Source organism: Schistocerca serialis, chromosome 3, assembly GCF_023864345.2.
Source record: "Schistocerca serialis cubense isolate TAMUIC-IGC-003099 chromosome 3, iqSchSeri2.2, whole genome shotgun sequence".
In the NCBI taxonomy this organism is placed as follows: Eukaryota; Metazoa; Arthropoda; class Insecta; order Orthoptera; family Acrididae; genus Schistocerca; species Schistocerca serialis.
The window spans coordinates 882,304,269-882,323,939 of record NC_064640.1 but is presented as its reverse complement, the minus strand read 5'-3'; the positions used below and the strand labels follow the sequence as shown (position 1 = coordinate 882,323,939).

At 41.5% G+C, this 19,671-nt stretch overlaps 1 protein-coding gene across 1 annotated transcript in view; it reads left to right on the top strand.

The window, feature by feature from the left end:
- The window catches only part of LOC126471106 (AP-3 complex subunit delta-1), a 258,217-nt gene that overhangs the window by 79,700 nt on the left and 158,846 nt on the right, over positions 1-19,671 (top strand). Inside the window, exon 8 of the mRNA XM_050099184.1 lies at positions 9,180-9,253. Within this exon, the coding sequence (XP_049955141.1) occupies positions 9,180-9,253 (74 nt within the window). The remainder of the gene's footprint in view (positions 1-9,179; positions 9,254-19,671) is intronic.

The window sequence follows — 19,671 nt, the reverse complement described above, 5'->3', positions numbered from 1 at the left end:
ATCGTACACAAGAGAGTGGAGTCTCATGGGGTCTGTGCTGAGTGTTACTAGTTTTCGATAGTGGTTAATGGATTTGCAGTGGATGTGGAGCCTATGGTCTAACCATCCACATAGGTCAACAAGCTAATTTTTTGTTACCCTGTTCTTCCACCAGAAGTGTTGCTGAATGCCAGCTACAGTATGCACTTTTGCCATTGCAGCAATGTTCATCCACATCCAGAACTTTACCTTAATAATGAACTGCTCAATGTGGTTTCTATCTCACTTTTTGGGACTTTAATTTGATGCCCAGTTGATGTGGCTACCACATATTCACACACTTAAAAAGGTGTGCGAGTTGAAATTAAAACTCACCTCTGCCTCAGTCATATCTTCTGAGGTGCTGACTACTACACCCTATTTTTCTTTACGGAACCCATATCCATCAGCATTACATCTACTGTACCTGATACTGTACCTGACGAACTATTGGAGGATCTGACTTGCGACTGATACCTTTGAATGAGCATCATGGGCAATCTCCTGGCATAGGCTGGCATTCCTCCTCTACAGGTTAGATACTACCATTTATTACAGCATTAAGCCATACATGTTTGCAGCTAACATGAACAAGGAAACTGCCATATCCTTTTCTGCAGCAAGGCAATTTATTTACCACAAAAGCAGCCTACGTCTGCGATCCCTCTCACTGGGTCATCTTTGCGGGTCTCCCAACTGTGTTGGATAACTCACTCAAAAATCTGCTTGGACGTATTCTTCAGCCCAAAGTAAATAGTAGATCTCTCTGCATTTCAACATTTGTTTCTCTCAGTTCTTTACAAATTGACTGGTTCAAAAGTCTTCAATATAGATGTCTCAAAGATTGTCAGTCATTTTCAGTCATATCAGCTATCACCTCACATATTTTGAAGTTCATGAACAACACTCCTTGCCACAATTAGTGGCAATTATCTAAGCCCTCTGTTGTACTTGCCCTCAACCTCATGCAAATTTGTCAATATCAATGAAATACTCAAACAGCCATCTAACTGAGATGTTATTTTAATTTGAAGGCTACCACTTTCGGCATTCCACTGTGCTTCTTCAGGCCCCGTATGCATCTCTCCAAATAAGTGATAATGTCATATAGTGCCATATATCCCTGGATGTCATGAATTCAGCCGTTTCACTAGTGCTTCATTCGGCTGAATTCATGACATCCAGGGATATATGTGGCACTATATGACATTATCATTTATTTGGAGAGATGCATACGGGGCCTGAAGAAGCACAGTGGAATGCCGAAAGTGGTAGGCTTCAAATTAAAATAACATCTCAGTTAGATGGCTGTTTGAGTATTTCATTGATATTGACAAATTTGCATGAGGTTGAGGGCAAATACAGCAGAGGGCTTAAATAATTGCCACTAATTCTAATGTAGGAGTGTTGTTCATGAACTCCAAAATATGTGAGGTGATATATCCCTGGATGTCATGAATTCAGCCGAATGAAGCACTAGTGAAACGGCTGAATTCATGACATCCAGGGATATATAGCACTATGTGACATTTAGTTTATTTGGATAGATGCATATGGGACCTAAAAATGGCATAATGGAATGCCGAAAGTGGTAGCCTTCAAAATAAAATAACATAAATCTCAGTTACATTGCTGTAGGAGAATTTAATTAGCATTGACAATTACTTAACCAGCCAGTGTCCCCTGTCCATGTTGGATCAAGAGAGATTCATGCAAATTTTGTTGTCTGCAGTAAGTCCACGCAGCCTATAGGCCATAACCTCAACTAGCAAATGCTACCCTCAGAATCATTTGGTTTTGACCATTCACAGTCTTCTTCCTGACATCCACGGTACTGAGAGCTCGACTGTATTCCTCTGCTTGTATTGGGATTATGGGGATTGAGCTTGGCAGTTGGGTAGCAAAGATGGCTACCAACCAGGAAATGTTAGAGATACAGATACCGGGATCTGACTCGCAGTTGGCACTGCGCCTTTGCCTTTTGTAGGATTGTAGCAGAGTATTGCACACTATTGCTACTATGAACAAACTACAAACAATGAAAAGGGTACACTATGATCTTCCCTACGCTGGTACCGAAAGAAGTTTCGTATGCTTTGCCTGGTCTGTATTGGCAACACTTGACTGATCTGTGGTAACATCCTCAGGTGAGAGGACCTCCTCCATTGTTGTTGTGTTGCCTTTCTGTTGGTGGCCCATATCCTGTTAGTGCCCCAACTGTGCTGTGTTGCAGCAAACACTGATGCTTTGGGACCTATTGCCTCTGCTTTTAGACTATGATGTCCAAGCAGCAGTTCTGGTTTTATATTTTATCCAAGTAAGTTGTTTTTTTACCCTTATGAAAAGTTTGTCACTTTTTTTACAGTTATGTGACCCGAGCAGCCAGCCATTAATTTACAGTGACTTGGAGACCACTGGTTGGGATCAGAAGTTGACCACAAGCCATTTCCTTCACTCTACTACTTATATGGTTCTTTGACTCGGGTGATAATACAAAAGATCGAATTGGCTGTCCATCCATTTCTCCTTGTGGAATCCTTTGGCCGTGGATTCTTCAAGGGAGAAGGGACAGGTGACCTTGCTGTTTTGTCTTTGTAACTCCACTAATCAGGCAATCGTTTTGGAAATTGTCATGGATTTTGGTCGATCCTGGGATTTAAGAAAATGGAAGTGCCGGTTAGTCAGCTAGGTAGTAGAGTGATCCCAACAACTGCTCTACTAAAAGTACTTGAATGGTTGCTTCTCTTGGCGAATATCTGACAGTTTAACAAAATGACGTGATCATCCGTTGGACCACTTTAATGTGATGATGATGATGCATAACAACAAGTGTATTACATTGAGTTTGCATTTTGAAGCACAACATGTAATTGCTAAAAAATTAAAAGTGATTGGGAAGAAGATTTTGAGATTTTGTTTTTAAACACATTAGTAAAGAATTTTATTCCTATTTCTAAAGAAAGTAAAATCTTTTGCACGTTATGATTTGATTATCATGAGTTGAGGCTGTCTTATGGTATGTGGTGTCCCCCATACAAATATCAATAATATGAAGCTATGTAAAGTGTGAAATATGTGAAATGAAACTGGCGTTGGTGGTGCCACAATAGTGGCAAACTATTTTGAATTATAACAGCCTTCATTATACAATATATTAGCTTTGAACATCTTACGTATATTATCAAAAAATGTTTTTATTGCAAGAACTTGGAAAGTATTGATAGAATTGTCTGTCTGAGAATATCAACAACTGCACCCCAGTACTCATAACAAATTACCATATCTTTTGCGTGTCAAAACAAACTGGTAACGTGGCAATAGTGGCAGCCCCATTGTGTTTACATCAAAGTAGTAGGGAGGGTATGTAACAATAGTGTACACTCTAGTACTCTTTAAAGTGGAGCACAGTGACATGCTACATGTCTTTAAGCATGACTGAATGAGGTGGCCATTTAGAACAAGAACAGAAACAGAACATAAAATATTTCTGATACTAGATGCTCACAACGCATCACAGGCAATGACTGTGAAACTATTTTTTCCAGTGATGTCGCTATTTTCTGCAGTGGTGACTGTTGATTCGGTGTCTGTCTGTTTATCACAGATGATAATGCTGATTCTTCATTTGAAACTATGTTGACTGACTGCTTCATATTTTGTCTCCTCGTCCATCACAGTATCTATTCTACAGCAGTTGTCACACACTATTTTTTGGTGTGATACTTAACCTTTCAAGTCTTCTAATGTCGCATCACTAAAAGCTAATAATACAACTGTGAAAACGAGCTGGTCACGTGAGCTAGTGATTAGCATTTTTGCTAGTAATGCTGAGGTCCTGAATTTGATTCCCAACAGCCGCTTTGTGTTTATTTATTTTTTTAAATGGTTAGAAAGGTGTAGGAGGGGTTCCACTATTCCTCGTAAGGCCAAGTGAAAAGCTTCATGAATATAAAAGCAGGGGGACTGTGTTCTGAGGATCCACCATTGGTGATAGCCAAGATTATAAATTTCATTGCTGCTTGTATATAAGAATACCTTATCTCTTTACTCACCTCTCATAGGTGTCACTATCATCCCAGATAATGATACCAATAATGATGTGAACATTTTAGGTTAGGTTTTACCATGGCCGTTATTGATGTGGAGTGAAACAAAAAGTTTACTGTTACCAGGCACCGTTTTGTATACCCACGATGTGTTTCAAAGTTTAAACCTCCATCATCCGGTGCATTTGCTTGTGTTAGTACAACATGTCCGTGTTGTGTTAAGATTTTGGGGTAACTCGTGGCACTGACTCCAGTGGTCACAGGCTCCTTTCTCTGTCGTAACACATCACATGTGTTATATGAAAGTTTACGGGTCATGTTATGATGGAGAAAGGAGCCTGTGACCATTGGAGACTGCCACAAGTTACCCACACATGTAAATCCACCTGATCAAGGTTTAATCATTCGAAACATGTCATTGGCATAAATAAACTGTGACTGGTAATGCTGCTGCTGCTGATGCTGATGATGACTTTGATGATGATGATGACCCCAGACAACTGGCTTAGGTAGTAAAGAAAAAAGTGAAGATAATACCTAGTGTAAACCATTTCTTTTTGTTTATTTATTTCTCCTTGTATTGTCAAAATGTACATAATCAATAAATTGCATAAGTTTAGAATAGGTATTATGATAACTTTTTTTGGCAGATACTTCATATCAATCAAAAACATCAAAATTACAATTTTGATTAGTAAAAGTGTGTTAAAAATAAGACTTTCTCAAGGAGCTCTTTAAAAAAAATCAGAGGGCCGTATATTCATTGTCATCTTATACTTTGGTAAATAGGGTATATATCATCTTAATGTGATTATGTATTGCTCTTTCTCTGAAGTTATTTCAAACTTGTATTTACAAAAGTATTCCATGCATTGCTTTACCTCTTAATAGTCTCATTGAAGATATTGTTTGAGCCATTAGAATCAAAAAAATATAGATACATTTATTTTATGCTCTCTGTGTTATAATAGTTGTTTGCAGAACAAAACAAAGTGAGAATGCTAAGAACATAAAAATAGAACATGCAAGTGTTAAAAGAATTTTGCATAGGACTTCAGTTACTGCTCTCTCTCTCTCTCTCTCTCTCTCTCTCTCTCTCTCTCTCTCTCTCTAGTTGTGCAGTTTGACATGAGATGACTAGAAATGTGGGCCACAAGGAAATGATAAAAAATAAATGAGATTGATCTAGCAGCTTAATGAGGCTTGATCAGTCATTTTCTGCCTGAGAATCATTTTCTGTATGAATTTCAATCTCTGTATCACGTTCTTGTGCAGAGGGTAACTAATGGAGCAATTCTTGTACCTGGAAAAAATGATAAACGTAACACTAACCATAACCTTTTACAATTATTATTATTTTCTCCTGAAAGGGAATACAAAAGAATTGGGAAAAAAATGTATTCACACACTGTGCTTGGTCAGGCAATAGCCATAGATGGATATGGTGTAGAATGGTTTCCAAAACTTTTCAAAAGAAGTATTTAGGTGCACATCAGCATGGGTCCTTGGTCTAGTAGCATAACATACCTGCTCATTGGTTGCTCACAAAATAGGCATTTACGAGGTGCGGCTAGAAAAAAACCGGACTGATGCTGGAAAAAACATTTATTTACAATTATTTACAATTTCATGTTATCTCCTTCAATGTACTCTCCTCCTCGGCCTCTACACCGCTCCATACGAATTTTCCACTGTTCATAGCAATGCTGCAGATCATTTTCGGTAAGTCCATACATTACTTCCGTCGCTTTTTCTTTTACTGCTTCAACAGTCTCAAATCTAGTTCCTTTCAAAGCTGACTTGACTGTAGGGAAAAGAAAAAAGTCACAGGGGGCCAAATCAGGTGAGTAGGGTGGATGATCTAAGATGGGAATGTTGTTTTTTGCCAAAAACGTCTTGACTGACAACGCACTGTGAGCTGGGGCATTGTCTTGGTGAAGGATCCATGACTTTTTTCTCCACAAATCGTTCCGTTTTCTCCGTACTCGCTCACGTAGGGTAGCCAGGACGCTAATGTAGTAATGCTGATTCACTGTTTGTCCCTCTGGTACCCAATCAATGTGCACAATCCCTTTGATGTCAAAAAAAAAAAAACAATCATCATTGCCTTGAATTTCGATTTTGACATTCGTGCCTTTTTTTGTCGTGGAGAACCAGGAGTTTTCCAATGCATCGATTGGCGTTTAGTTTCGGGATCGTAAGTAAAAAACCACGATTCATCGCAAGTAATAACATTTTGTAAGAAGGTGGGATCACTTTCAATGTTTTCCAGGATGTCAGAACAAATCATTCTTCGGCGTTCCTTCTGTTCAATTGTGAGACACTTTGGAACCATTTTTGAACACACTTTGTTCATGTTGAAACTTTCATGAAGAATCTGCCTAACACTTTCCTTGTCAACTCCTGTTAACTCAGACACTGCTCTGATTGTTAAACGGCGATCTTGTCAAACAAGTTTACCGATTTTTTTCAATGTTTGCATCAGTTTTTGCTAACAATGGTCTGCCAGTGCGAGTGTCATCACTGGTGTCTTCGCGGCCATCTTTAAATCGTTTAAACCACTCAAACACTTGTGTTCGCGATAAACAATCATCGCCGTACACTTGTTGTAACATTACAAACGTTTCACTTGCAGATTTTCCTAGTTTGAAACAAAATTTGATGTTAACACGCTGTTCTTTCTGTACACTCAACACTTTCCGATGCACAGACAAAACGTCAACTACTTAAAACAGATGCCATGGGCAGACTGAGTGCAGGAGGCAGATGAAACTCGAGCAGTAGGCGGAGCGAGAGTCACGTGACAGGCCACGCGACTTTCAGCCTTATTGCATTCGTTTTATTGTTTCACCAGTACTAGTCCGGTTTTTTTCTAGCCACACCTCGTACACAGAGGTGACTTAAAGTCATGGTCTAGTTATATGCACATATGTAGACGGTGGTAGTATCACATACATGAGGTATAAAATGGTAGTGCATTGGCAGAGCTGTTAATTGTACTCAAGTGATTAATGTGAAAATGTTTCCCAAGTGATTATGGCCGCATTACAGGATTTAACAGACTTTGAGCGCAGAATGGTAGTTAGAGCTAGACGCACGGGTCATTCCATTTTAGAAATCGCTAGGGAATTCAGTATTCTGAGATCCACAGTGTCAAGAGTGTGCCTAGAATACAGATCTCGGGCATTACCTGTCATCAGAGACAATGCAGTCTGACAAGACAAGAGCAGCGAAATTTGCATCGAGTTGTCGGTGCTAACAAACAAGCAGTACTGCTTGAAATAACCACAGAAATCAGTGTGGAGCATACAACAAATGTATCCGTTAGGACAGTGCAGTGAAATTTGGCATTAATAGGCTATAGCAGCAGACGACTGATGTGAGTGTCTTTGCTAGACACACATCGCCTGCCGTGCCTCTCCTCGGCTTGTGAACATATCAGTTGGACCCTACATAACTGGAAAACCATGGCATGGTCCTGATTTCAGTTGTTAAGAGCTAATGGTAGGGTTTGAGTGCGGTAAATACCCAACAAGCCGTGGACCTAAGTTGTCAATAAGACAGTGTGCAAGCTGGTTGTGCCTTCATAATAATGTGGGCTGTGTTTACACGGGATGGACTGGGACCTCTGGTCCAACTGAACCAAACATTGACTGGAAATGGTTATGTTCGACTACTTGGTAGACAATTGGCAGCCATTTATGGACTTCATGTTCCCAGACAAGGATGGAATTTTTGTGGATGACAATGCACCATGTCACCAGGCTATAGCTGTTCACGATTGGTTTGAAAAACATTCTCGACAATTCAAATGTGGTGACAAGCTCCAGAAGTTTAGTACTATCTTGTAATCCACATCTACATATAAATGCTCTGCAGGCCACCGTACGGTGCATGGCAGAGGATATTTTGTTCTACTCACAAATGGAGCGAGGGAAAAATGACTGTCTAAAAGCCCCCACAATTTGGGTGAATGGTTTGACCACTCAAATTGCTTGACATGAATCCGATTGAACATTTATGGGATATAATTGATAGGTCAGTTCATGCACAAAATCCTGGACCAGCAACAATTTTGCAATTATGGACGGCTGTAGAGGCAGCATGGCTCACTATTTCTGCAGGGTATTTCCAGCTACTTGTTCAGCCCATGCCATGTCAAGTTGCATTCTACACTAGGCAAAAGATCTGACACAATGTTAGTAGTTATCCCATGACGTTTGTCACCTTAGTGTATTGAGGACTCCCAAATTCGGACATCCGTCTCAACTGACATTTGAATCCATGTGATGTATTTCTATTTCCAAAATCAAAGAAAACCTAGGACCATTGTTTTGAGATCCCAGTAGGGGCTCTCTAATTTTCCATATACAAAATATTGTGACTTCATTAGTGGTTTGAGAGAATGCACTTGCGCATATTACTTGATGGACAGCACTTTTATAAGATGCAGAGAGAATGTCCCCAAAAATCAAAGTTTCTCTATCACTTTTAAAAACTTCCCTTGTAGATGTTGTAATAATAATAATAATAATAATAATAATAATAATAATAATAATAATAATAATAATGTTTTTGCAAACACATTTTCATTCATTTTACCTCTACTGCATTTAACCATTCAATCCAGAATGAGGTGACACATGCATTTCTTTCAGTAGTTAGGAAAATCAGCACAGCATATTTCTATTAAAGTTTACATTATCCCATATTAATTCAGTTTATACTCCTGAAGTAAACTGCAGATCCATTGTAACAATGTGTGTGTTAAGTCAGCATAAAATGTGCTACCTTGTTTCCCCTATTCTTTCTATGTGCACATCATTTTAGATGTAATTCAAAGTGGCAGACCTGGATGAAATTTTATATCTGTAGATTGAGCTTCACTTTTAAAGGTGACTGACTCAGCACTTCATTGTTCGTACTGGTTTCAACTTTGCAGTTTGGAGTTATGACTCACATAGAACCGAAAATTGGGCGTAAACTTTCGCAGCCTTTGATAGAACTCATCTCCAGGTAACATGAACTGGTTGAGTTGCTTCTGATTTTCCCCCGTCAGTTTCTCGTAGCAAAGTAAATATAGATACCCTTCACATTCTTTTGTTTTATTTTCAGTTTGGTGCTCTGACCCCTTTGGAACCTCGGCTTGGTAAAAAATTGATAGAACCTCTTACAAATCTCATCCACAGGTAAAAAAACTGTGCTTGCAATAATAATACTAAAAATAGTATTCTGTTATTAGTTTGCAGAAATACGTAGCTATACCCAGCTTACATTTGAAATTTTTGACTAAACCTAGATGCTAAGCAAATAGTGTACAAGTTTTTTCTGTCATTAATTCGAAATATAGAATATTTTCCACTAATAATAGAATAATTGTGTTTTTAAATTAACCTATCACATACTGAGAGTTGTACACTTGTAACATTGCTTCACAACAGTTTCTGAGACCCTTTATGTAGGTGAAGATGTTATGGTTATTATTGACAGATGGTATCAATTGGAACTGCAGTTAGAAAAAAGTTAGTGATTTTATAGCCCTTTTGTGCAACATTTCAGTGCATTGACTAAAATGGGTAACATTTCTCCTTTGTTCCTATCACCCCTCAGAGCACATGTTGTTAACCCTAATGTAAGTTCAGTTTTATTGCCACTTCCATGTGTCACATATCCTTGTAACACAGTAATAGACATGCTGGAGTTTTATTTTGAAGTATTAATGTGAGTAATAAGATTTGCATTTGCATTATGATCGTAGAAAGGAGTGGTTTATTATTACCCTATAGTCCACTTCCAATGCCTTCCACTCCCTCACTCACCAGTCTGCACCTGGCACCCACCCCCACTGTCTGGTCCACACCTAGCACCCCCTCCCCCCCCCCCCACTGTCTGGTCCACACCTGGCACCCACCCCCACTGTCTGGTCCACACCTGGCACCCACCCCCACTGTCTGGTCCACACCTGGCACCCACCCCCACTGTCTGGTCCACACCTGGCACCCACCCCCACTGTCTGGTCCACACCTGGCACCCACCCCCACTGTCTGGTCCACACCTGGCACCCACCCCCACTGTCTGGTCCACACCTGGCACCCACCCCCACTGTCTGGTCCACACCTGGCACCCACCCCCACTGTCTGGTCCACACCTGGCACCCACCCCCACTGTCCGGTCCACACCTGGCTCCCAACCCCACTGTCTGGTCCACACCTGGCACCCAACCCCACTGTCTGGTCCACACCTGGCACCCAACCCCACTGTCTGGTCCACACCTGGCACCCAACCCCACTGTCTGGTCCACACCTGGCACCCAACCCCACTGTCTGGTCCACACCTGGCACCCAACCCCACTGTCTGGTCCACACCTGGCACCCAACCCCACTGTCTGGTCCACACCTGGCACCCAACCCCACTGTCTGGTCCACACCTGGCACCCAACCCCACTGTCTGGTCCACACCTGGCACCCAACCCCACTGTCTGGTCCACACCTGGCACCCAACCCCACTGTCTGGTCCACACCTGGCACCCAACCCCACTGTCTGGTCCACACCTGGCACCCAACCCCACTGTCTGGTCCACACCTGGCACCCAACCCCACTGTCTGGTCCACACCTGGCACCCAACCCCACTGTCTGGTCCACACCTGGCACCCAACCCCACTGTCTGGTCCACACCTGGCACCCAACCCCACTGTCTGGTCCACACCTGGCACCCAACCCCACTGTCTGGTCCACACCTGGCACCCAACCCCACTGTCTGGTCCACACCTGGCACCCAACCCCACTGTCTGGTCCACACCTGGCACCCAACCCCACTGTCTGGTCCACACCTGGCACCCAACCCCACTGTCTGGTCCACACCTGGCACCCAACCCCACTGTCTGGTCCACACCTGGCACCCAACCCCACTGTCTGGTCCACACCTGGCACCCAACCCCACTGTCTGGTCCACACCTGGCACCCAACCCCACTGTCTGGTCCACACCTGGCACCCAACCCCACTGTCTGGTCCACACCTGGCACCCACCCCCACTGTCTGGTCCACACCTGGCACCCAACCCCACTGTCTGGTCCACACCTGGCACCCAACCCCACTGTCTGGTCCACACCTGGCACCCAACCCCACTGTCTGGTCCACACCTGGCACCCAACCCCACTGTCTGGTCCACACCTGGCACCCAACCCCACTGTCTGGTCCACACCTGGCACCCAACCCCACTGTCTGGTCCACACCTGGCACCCAACCCCACTGTCTGGTCCACACCTGGCACCCAACCCCACTGTCTGGTCCACACCTGGCACCCAACCCCACTGTCTGGTCCACACCTGGCACCCAACCCCACTGTCTGGTCCACACCTGGCACCCAACCCCACTGTCTGGTCCACACCTGGCACCCAACCCCACTGTCTGGTACACACCTGGCACCCAACCCCACTGTCTGGTCCACACCTGGCACCCAATCCCACTGTCTGGTCCACACCTGGCACCCAACCCCACTGTCTGGTCCACACCTGGCACCCAACCCCACACCAGGCACCTACCGCGCTCCCCCCCCTCCCCCGCTCATTAGTACTGGCTGATCCGCACCGAGAGCTCTCGCTCTTACCCCCCGCCCCCGCCCCCCACTCCTTCCACTCCCTCCCCCCCCCCCCCACACACACACACACATACACACGTCTGCTCCTGGCTCCTTGCACGCGGCTGCGCTGTACTTGCCAGCTGCTACCGGCAGTCCAGCGCTCGATAGCCCACTCCCTGACTCCAGCTCCCCTTTACACAGCATGGTCATCTGTCGCCCTCCCTGTATCCTCCAGTCGACTGCCTTGCCACCCACTCTCCAGGTGCCTGCAGCATGCAGTCCCTGCCACCCCCTCTCTCCTCCACCTGCTTTCCATGCCATCCACTTCCTTTCATTTTGTACTTTCTCCTCTCTCCCATACCCTTTAACTAACATCCGAACTTCTTTACAGCCTTCTGCCTCTTCCCAGTCTCTGTCTCCTTGTCTTCCTGCTCAGGGTTACCTCCTCACCGATACACACTTCCAGTTACTGTCTTTGCAGGCTGTGGCTCATCAGTCGTTTATACTCCTGTACCCTACTGCCCCTTTAGAATTTCTTTCATTCTACCCTTTCCCTTTAAGTCCCTGCTCCTTCTTCTTGTTATATTATGATTCCCTTCTTTGGCAATGCTACATGTCGTATGTGAGAGGTAAATTTTTGATTCGTCATACAGTTTTAATGATAAGTGATTAATACTAAATTATGTTTGCCCGAATACTTGATTTATACATCGCAAAACTATATAGCCTTTGACTTGTCTTACTGATTTTTAAACTTTAAGAGTCAGCTACAGAGTAACTAAAATTTTAATGTGGACTCTGAAATGCAGCACTAATTGATATTTTTGTAATACACAAATTGTTATGAGAGGTGAAGAAGGAATAAGTGCCAGGAAAAAAAAAAAGAAAAACTAGGAACTGTAAGTGAACGTTGGGCAACTTACAGGTTTATTGGATGGTGACAGCAGATATAGATTTCACTGGTATTGCTGGAATGTGTTTTGTCCACGCCAAAAGTTGCATTCCTATTTCATACCTAAACTATCCAATTGGTTCCAAGAATACTTACCTGTAGGTTTTGTGATACATTGTTCACAATTAAAGATAAACAGTTACTTGCTGCCTTGTATTTCTGCCAGTCAGCATTGCCAGGAACACGCAGTTGTGGGGAGGGAGCACACACAAAGAAACAGAGTTGACAGTTTCTATTAATTTTAATGTAATTTTATTGTTAACTGATTTTGTCTGGCTGCACTGTTCTCATAGAAACATCATACAGACTCTCACTTTCTGGTCAGTTGTCCGCCTCTCCACGCCCACATCTCCCAAAAGATGTTGTTCTTACAAGCTCTCCAATTGCTGGGAGTGGGAGTTCGAAGGATACTTAATTCCCCCATAAAACTGTTTCCCTAAATTATCCAAAATTTTTGGAAATAATAAACTCCAGTGTCCCCAGGTGGATTGCTGCTCAGTGATGTAATATAGTTTGTGCTGGTATTACCTATACCAAATTAGGAAATTCTAAAATGTAAACAAAAGTGCAATCTCTGGCACATCATTTTCAGACAGTTTCTAATTGTGATACTGTGTGTTTTCAATATGCTACATCTGTGAGACCTGTATGTAATTGGTTAAATTATCCTAAGTTGCAGCCAATTAAATACACTTTTTAGTTGTTCAATGATTCAGTTGAATATACACACTTCCAAAATCAGACAAATTTAAAAATATCCACTATGGGGTAAAATAACAAATATAAATTCAAATTTCAGGTATGAAAGGGAAAGTTTTCAATTTAAATGACATCAGTTATAATAAAAGAATGTTTTGCTAACTATCAGGGACATCAATTGGTACAACATGTATTTAACTGTCTGTATTGTTGGGCTAATTAATCTGTTAATGATATGAGTGTCAGATGTAACATATTGAGAACTAATTGTATCAATTAAAAAATGATTACTAAAAATCGTGTGGCAGGTGCTGCAATTCTATATTTGTTCTAATATTTCCTAGTATGGAATGGTAATGCTAGCCCAACCCAAGTTATGTTACTGAGCAGCACTGAGAAGCAATGCATAGGAGGACCGTGAAACAGAAAGTGAAAGTTAGTGTGGACGTTTGTGAAAATAAATGTGTGTGGTGTGAGTTTCGTTTCTCATATTTATGTGAACAGCGCAGCCATATGAAGCCATTAACAATGAAAAGGTATTACAATATTTACAAACTGTCAGTTCTTTTTCTCCCTCCCTGCAACTACATGTTTCTCATGATACTGAGCTGCAGAACTGGAAGACAATGAGCAATATTTTATTTTTAATTTCTGTGTGGGTATTGGGCATTTCAAGTTTTCTTTGATGTCTTTTTCCGTGGCGACAAAAATGTAAATTTCACTACCATTACTGATGTGTTTTATTGTATCGGCTTACAGGTAACATTCCTAATTCATACATAAACTATCCAGCCAGTAGTGAAAGAAATTACCAGTAGGTTTATGTGGCACTTGTATACAATGTTCTTCACCAATATAAACATTTCTCCACATAAACAAAAATTAACCAGAAAATATGGAATTCCTTGGCCAACACATAGCAATAAAAATCAGCAACAGCAAATTAAATGTGTTAACATCTGGTTTAGTTACATATAATGACTACTTATTTAGGGTAAAAATGGGTAACCACCGCTACACTACTTGTGCAATGTGTGGGAACTTTTGAGTAATGAAAGATTTTCTTTAGAGTTTTCACCTGAAGTGTTACTTAAATACGCTCTGCTTTCTGGTTTATACAGCCCACTGCATAATTGCTTTTGTTAGATGCATTATTGCAGACATAACAGGACAATACTCCTGTCCAGGCATACAGTCAGTTTATGATGAAAACTCCACAGTGTGGTACATATTTGACAGCTGTCAGTTTTGTACTGCTTTCTGCCATTGCTGTCAAGCTCTCTAGTGTTTTGTAATTGACCAAAGACCAGTGATTGCTGCTGCAACTGTAGTAGGGTCTGCGATCATCTGTAATGGTTGCCATCTTGTGATTCAGTTGCTCACTACATACTCAGACCAGTTTATACGTGCTTTCGTTGTTGAAGTCTTATCACTGCAGTGGCGATGTATGGCTACTTCGTGACAGAAGTGCTTGGTGCTCCAAATGAATAGCATTGAGTAGGTTACTAAACTAAATATATGGAGCTGGATTACTTAGCAAGAGGTCCTTGAGGCAAGTATCAAGGAAGTCTGCGTGACAAACAAGAACCTCATCCACATTGCTGCCCTTGCTGATGTATTAAGAGAAAGCTGACAATGTTTGCGTCAGTTACTTCAACTATCGTGTAATATTCAATATTTTGTATGCAGTCACACATTCTCATTCAAAGGGTGAAGTACATAATCAGGTCCTTATTCAAAAACAGCTTTGCCATTTTGTGCGTCGTTCGTAACCTACACAGCAGTTTCTAATTGTGTTGTCATTAGAAAATGTGATGAAACGGCATCTGATAACAAGATGTAGTGTTCCTATTGAGTACTATTGATGCAGGCCACATACCATAATAGCCAAATAAAAATACTTCAGTACTATCAAGATGAACATTATATAGTGCAACACAATATTCTTACCCAACATTCGTTTCAATACTGATGATGATCTTTAACATCTGGGAAATGAGATCATGTGGTAAGAGTTCAGTGTGCACACTTTTCTTGAAAGAACCTGCGTTAGCTGCCTATTTCCACAGAAAAAGTTAAAGTGAGCTTAAATTCGTGTAGGTACTAAATGATCAATATTTTTTCACAGTTCTCGTTCACAGAGCGCCAGGAATTGCGCAGTGAAGTGTCTTAAGTCACAACAAGGTCTTGCTTGCAAACAAGTTAACACATTCCTTATGAACTGTGCGTCATTTCTCCCAGTAATTAGCAGAATAATCCAAAGGAAGTTCTTGCTGTTGAACAGCAACATTATCATCTACAAGAAACTCTTGGCATGTATAAAAAATGATGCCTTTGTAGACACACTCTTCCAATATCTGAATATAGGTTCCACATGCATCTTGTGTTAAATGCAGACTCATCTCTTGTGTCCATGCACATAAATTCACATATGTAGCCACTTCAGTATGAGTCAGTTTCACAGCTTTCATGAAATGCTTCTGCAAGCACAGGAAAAATCTGAGCTTAAAAAAGTTTGAAAAAAATGTACCCACTGGCAACAGGTGTGCTAGATGTTTCACCAAATTGATACTATATTATCCAGACTACCATCAGTTACTCTAGTTGTTTCTGAAATGATGTAGTAGGTATATCATCTGCAACAGAGTCCTCTCCAAATTCTGAGCCTTCTGTGTGCTCTTCTGTAACCAGCAGTTCATTACACAATCAGCCAGAACCTCATCTGCCATGGAACTATGTCATCTCCGTGAAATCATTTTTAGAGACATAAAAAAGTTCACAAATGTCAGAATGAGCCCTCCAACTATAAAAACCAACCAAAACTGAGTAGTAAAATGTGTAAATAGTATGACTGTTACATTTAGGTTATTTTTAGGTGTGTGCATAAAGTGTTTTTATCAAGTTGCACATTTTTCACGATTGTCCTACGCATGGACTTTCAACAGAAATATCTTATTTCAGCAGCTATCATCTTCGAGATAATTTGTGAAACAATATTATCTGCAATGCTGATTCTTCGTTAAAAGTACAATTCACTGTACAAAATTAGTGAAATTGGTTGTAACTAGAAACTGAATTCGTAAAGAACTGTTTGCTTCCTTGTATAGTGCAGAATAAAACTGGCTATAACTACACTTTATAATGGAGGAAATGATACTGTGAAGTGAATTTACTGTTGTTTATATCAGAATAGTAAGTCCACAGGTGACAAATGCTAGCTAAACACAAAACCAGCTCAGAAGAGAAGTGCCTCAAAGATGATCATAAATATTCATATGAATGTATCATCTTATTAATGTATCGAGCATACTGGCTTAGAAACATAAAAATGGTGTTCATACTAACCAGAGATACTACTATGAATATATTAATTCCAATACAGTCGATTGTTTGTAGCAGTTAAAGTAACGAGCAATGTTTAAGACCAGTGGTATACATACACTATGTGATCAAAAGTATCCGGGCACCCCCAAAAAGATAAGTTTTTCATATTAGGTGCATTGTGCTGCCAGGTACTCCATATCAACGACCTCAGTAGTCAATAGATATCGTGAGAGAGCAGCATCGGGTGCTCCGCGGAACTCGTGGACTCGAACGTGGTCAGGTGATTGGGTGTCACTTGTGCCATACGTCTGCACGCGAGATTTCCACACTCCTAAATATACCTAGGTTCACTGTTACTGATGTGATAGTGAAGTGGAAACGTGAAGGGACATGTGCAGCACAAAAGCATACAGGCCGATCTCATCTGTCGACTGAGAGACCGCTGACAGTTGAAGAAGGTTGTAATGTATAATAGCCAAACATCTATCCAGACCATCACACAGGAATTCCAAACTGCCTCAGGATCCACTGCAAGTACTATGACTGACAGGTGGGAGGTGAGAAAACTTGGATTTCACAGTTGAGTGGCTGCTCATAAGCCACACATCATGCCGGTAAATGCCAGAATACACCTTGCTTGGTGTAAGGAGGGTAAACATTGGACAATCGAACAGGGGAAAAATGTTGTGTGGAGTGACGAATCACGGTACACAATATGGTGATCCGATGGCAGGTTATGGGTATGGCGAATGCCCGATGAATGTCATCTGCCACCATGTGTAGTGCCAACACTAAAATTCGGAGGCAGTGGTGTTACGATGTGGTCGTGTTTTTCATTGAGTGGCCCTTGCACCCCTTGTTGTTTTGTGTGGCACAATCACAGCACAGGCCTACATTGATGTTTTAAGCACCTTCTTGCTTCCCACTGTTGAAGAGGAATTCAGGGATGGCAATAGCATCTTTCAACACGATCGAACACTCATTCATAATGCACGGCGTGTGGCAGAGTAGGTACACGACAATAACATCCCTGTCATGGACTGGCCTGTTGAAAGTACTATAGAACACCTTTGGGATGTTTTGGAACACTAACTTCATGCCAGGTCTCACCGATCAACATCAATACCTCTCCTCAGTGCAGCACCCCATGAAGAATGGACTGCCATTCCCCGAGAAACCATCTAGCACCTGATTGAACGTATGCCTGTGAGAATGTAAGCTGTCATCAAGGCTAAGGGTGGGCCAACACCATATTGAATTCCAGAATTTACCGATGGAGAGCCGCCAGCTTGTAAGTCATTTTCAGCCAGGTGTCCAGATACTTTTGATCACATAGTGTTTTTACTATTCTCATTTAAAGGGTTAAATGATGTTTCTGGTCAATGGAGAGATCTAGCACAGCTGAAAGCCATAAAAGCCGTGAAGGAAGAGGAACAGATGAAAGGAGAATTCCAATTAATGAATAGAGTATTATATAAGATGAAATGTGATCCAGTGCCATGGAAATGGTTGCTTGTGATCCCAGCTTATCTGCAGCCAACTATCCTGAAACATTTCCATGATGCTGCAAAATCTGGTCACCAGGAATTCGACGCAGACATCAGTGACTAGACACTATCTGAGTGACTGTAAGGAATGTCAGTGATGGAAGCATGTGCTACAGTTAACTCAGGGACATTTGATATTCATTATGATTATAACAGTGCCATTCTACCAGACTGGAACCAATCTCTTCTGGTGGTACCCGAACTCGACAAACAGAGATCAATGGATTAACATTTGCATTGACTACCTCACTTTCTACACTGTCACCAAAGCTGTGCCAACTGCGAAAACTCTGAAAAATTCTAGATTCCTTGTAGAAGATTCATTTTGAAGCATGGATTGTGGAAAAGTTTTCCAGTGGACGCACGTATCAAGATTATTTCCCATTGGGATACCACCTACAAGATGATAACTGCGTACCACACTCAGACGAATGGCCTCGCAGATTTGTTTTGATAAGGCATCGACAGATAGCTCTCAATGTACATCGAAATCAGAGAGAGTGGTATACAAGACTGCCTGTCATAAAGTTTGCGTCTAATACAGAGAACCAAGATGCTACAGTTTTCACACTGATCATTCTGCTAAGTGTTGGCGAGACCAAAATAACAACGAATACACTGTTCTCATTTCACCTCCACAATACTCAGGATGACTATGTGAAACATCTCATCGTCAGGACCAAAGAAGTGAAACAGCTGGGTTGCATGTGGTCCTTGGACACTCAGCAGAAGGAACGAGTGTGCTATCATGCCAAGTGCAGGCTAGTGAGATAATTCTGGGGAATTGGTATTCATTTTTAAGATTATATGAAAGTGGAACTATGGAGAATGTTTCTAAAATTGTACTTTTTACTTAATCATATCCTTCATCGCTTGTCTTATATTGTATATGAAGTTGAGGATTATGAAACTTCATCAAGAAGACAAAAGCACAGAGATATTTCCATGTCCTCTGTATGCGTCCTATCACGGGCCTGAGGCACAGATCAACAGTGAGGCCTTCTCGTTCGAGGAAACTGAAGGCCTGCTTGATTATTTGAAAGCTTTGGAGTGAGTAGCTGTGGTGTGTGTACTGTAAGACCTTCGGTACACACATCATCAGATAATTTGACTTGTTGCTCTAACGAAGTAGGCGAGTGTCAGCAATATGTCTTGTGGTCTTATCGTGGTGTGTTTATCTTCTGCCGTTAGGTCAGACGATAGAAATTGCACTTGCATGCTTAGAGTAGCAGATTGACGGTGACCAACTTTAAACAGAACTTGATTAATTTTCACACACATTTATTAAAATAATAAAAAGCATAGACATTACGTAACTTGATTCTGGATGCTGTTTACAATTGACAATCTGAAGTTCCTTTTGTCTTGGTACGTTAATCTTATTCTCACATATCTCTGATACTTGACAAAGTGTCTGTTCATTTATCTTCATAGTTATGTACAGGAATATGGTAATCTTATTAGGTGCAGACTGAAACTTGACTATAGACTGGTACAGAGAAATG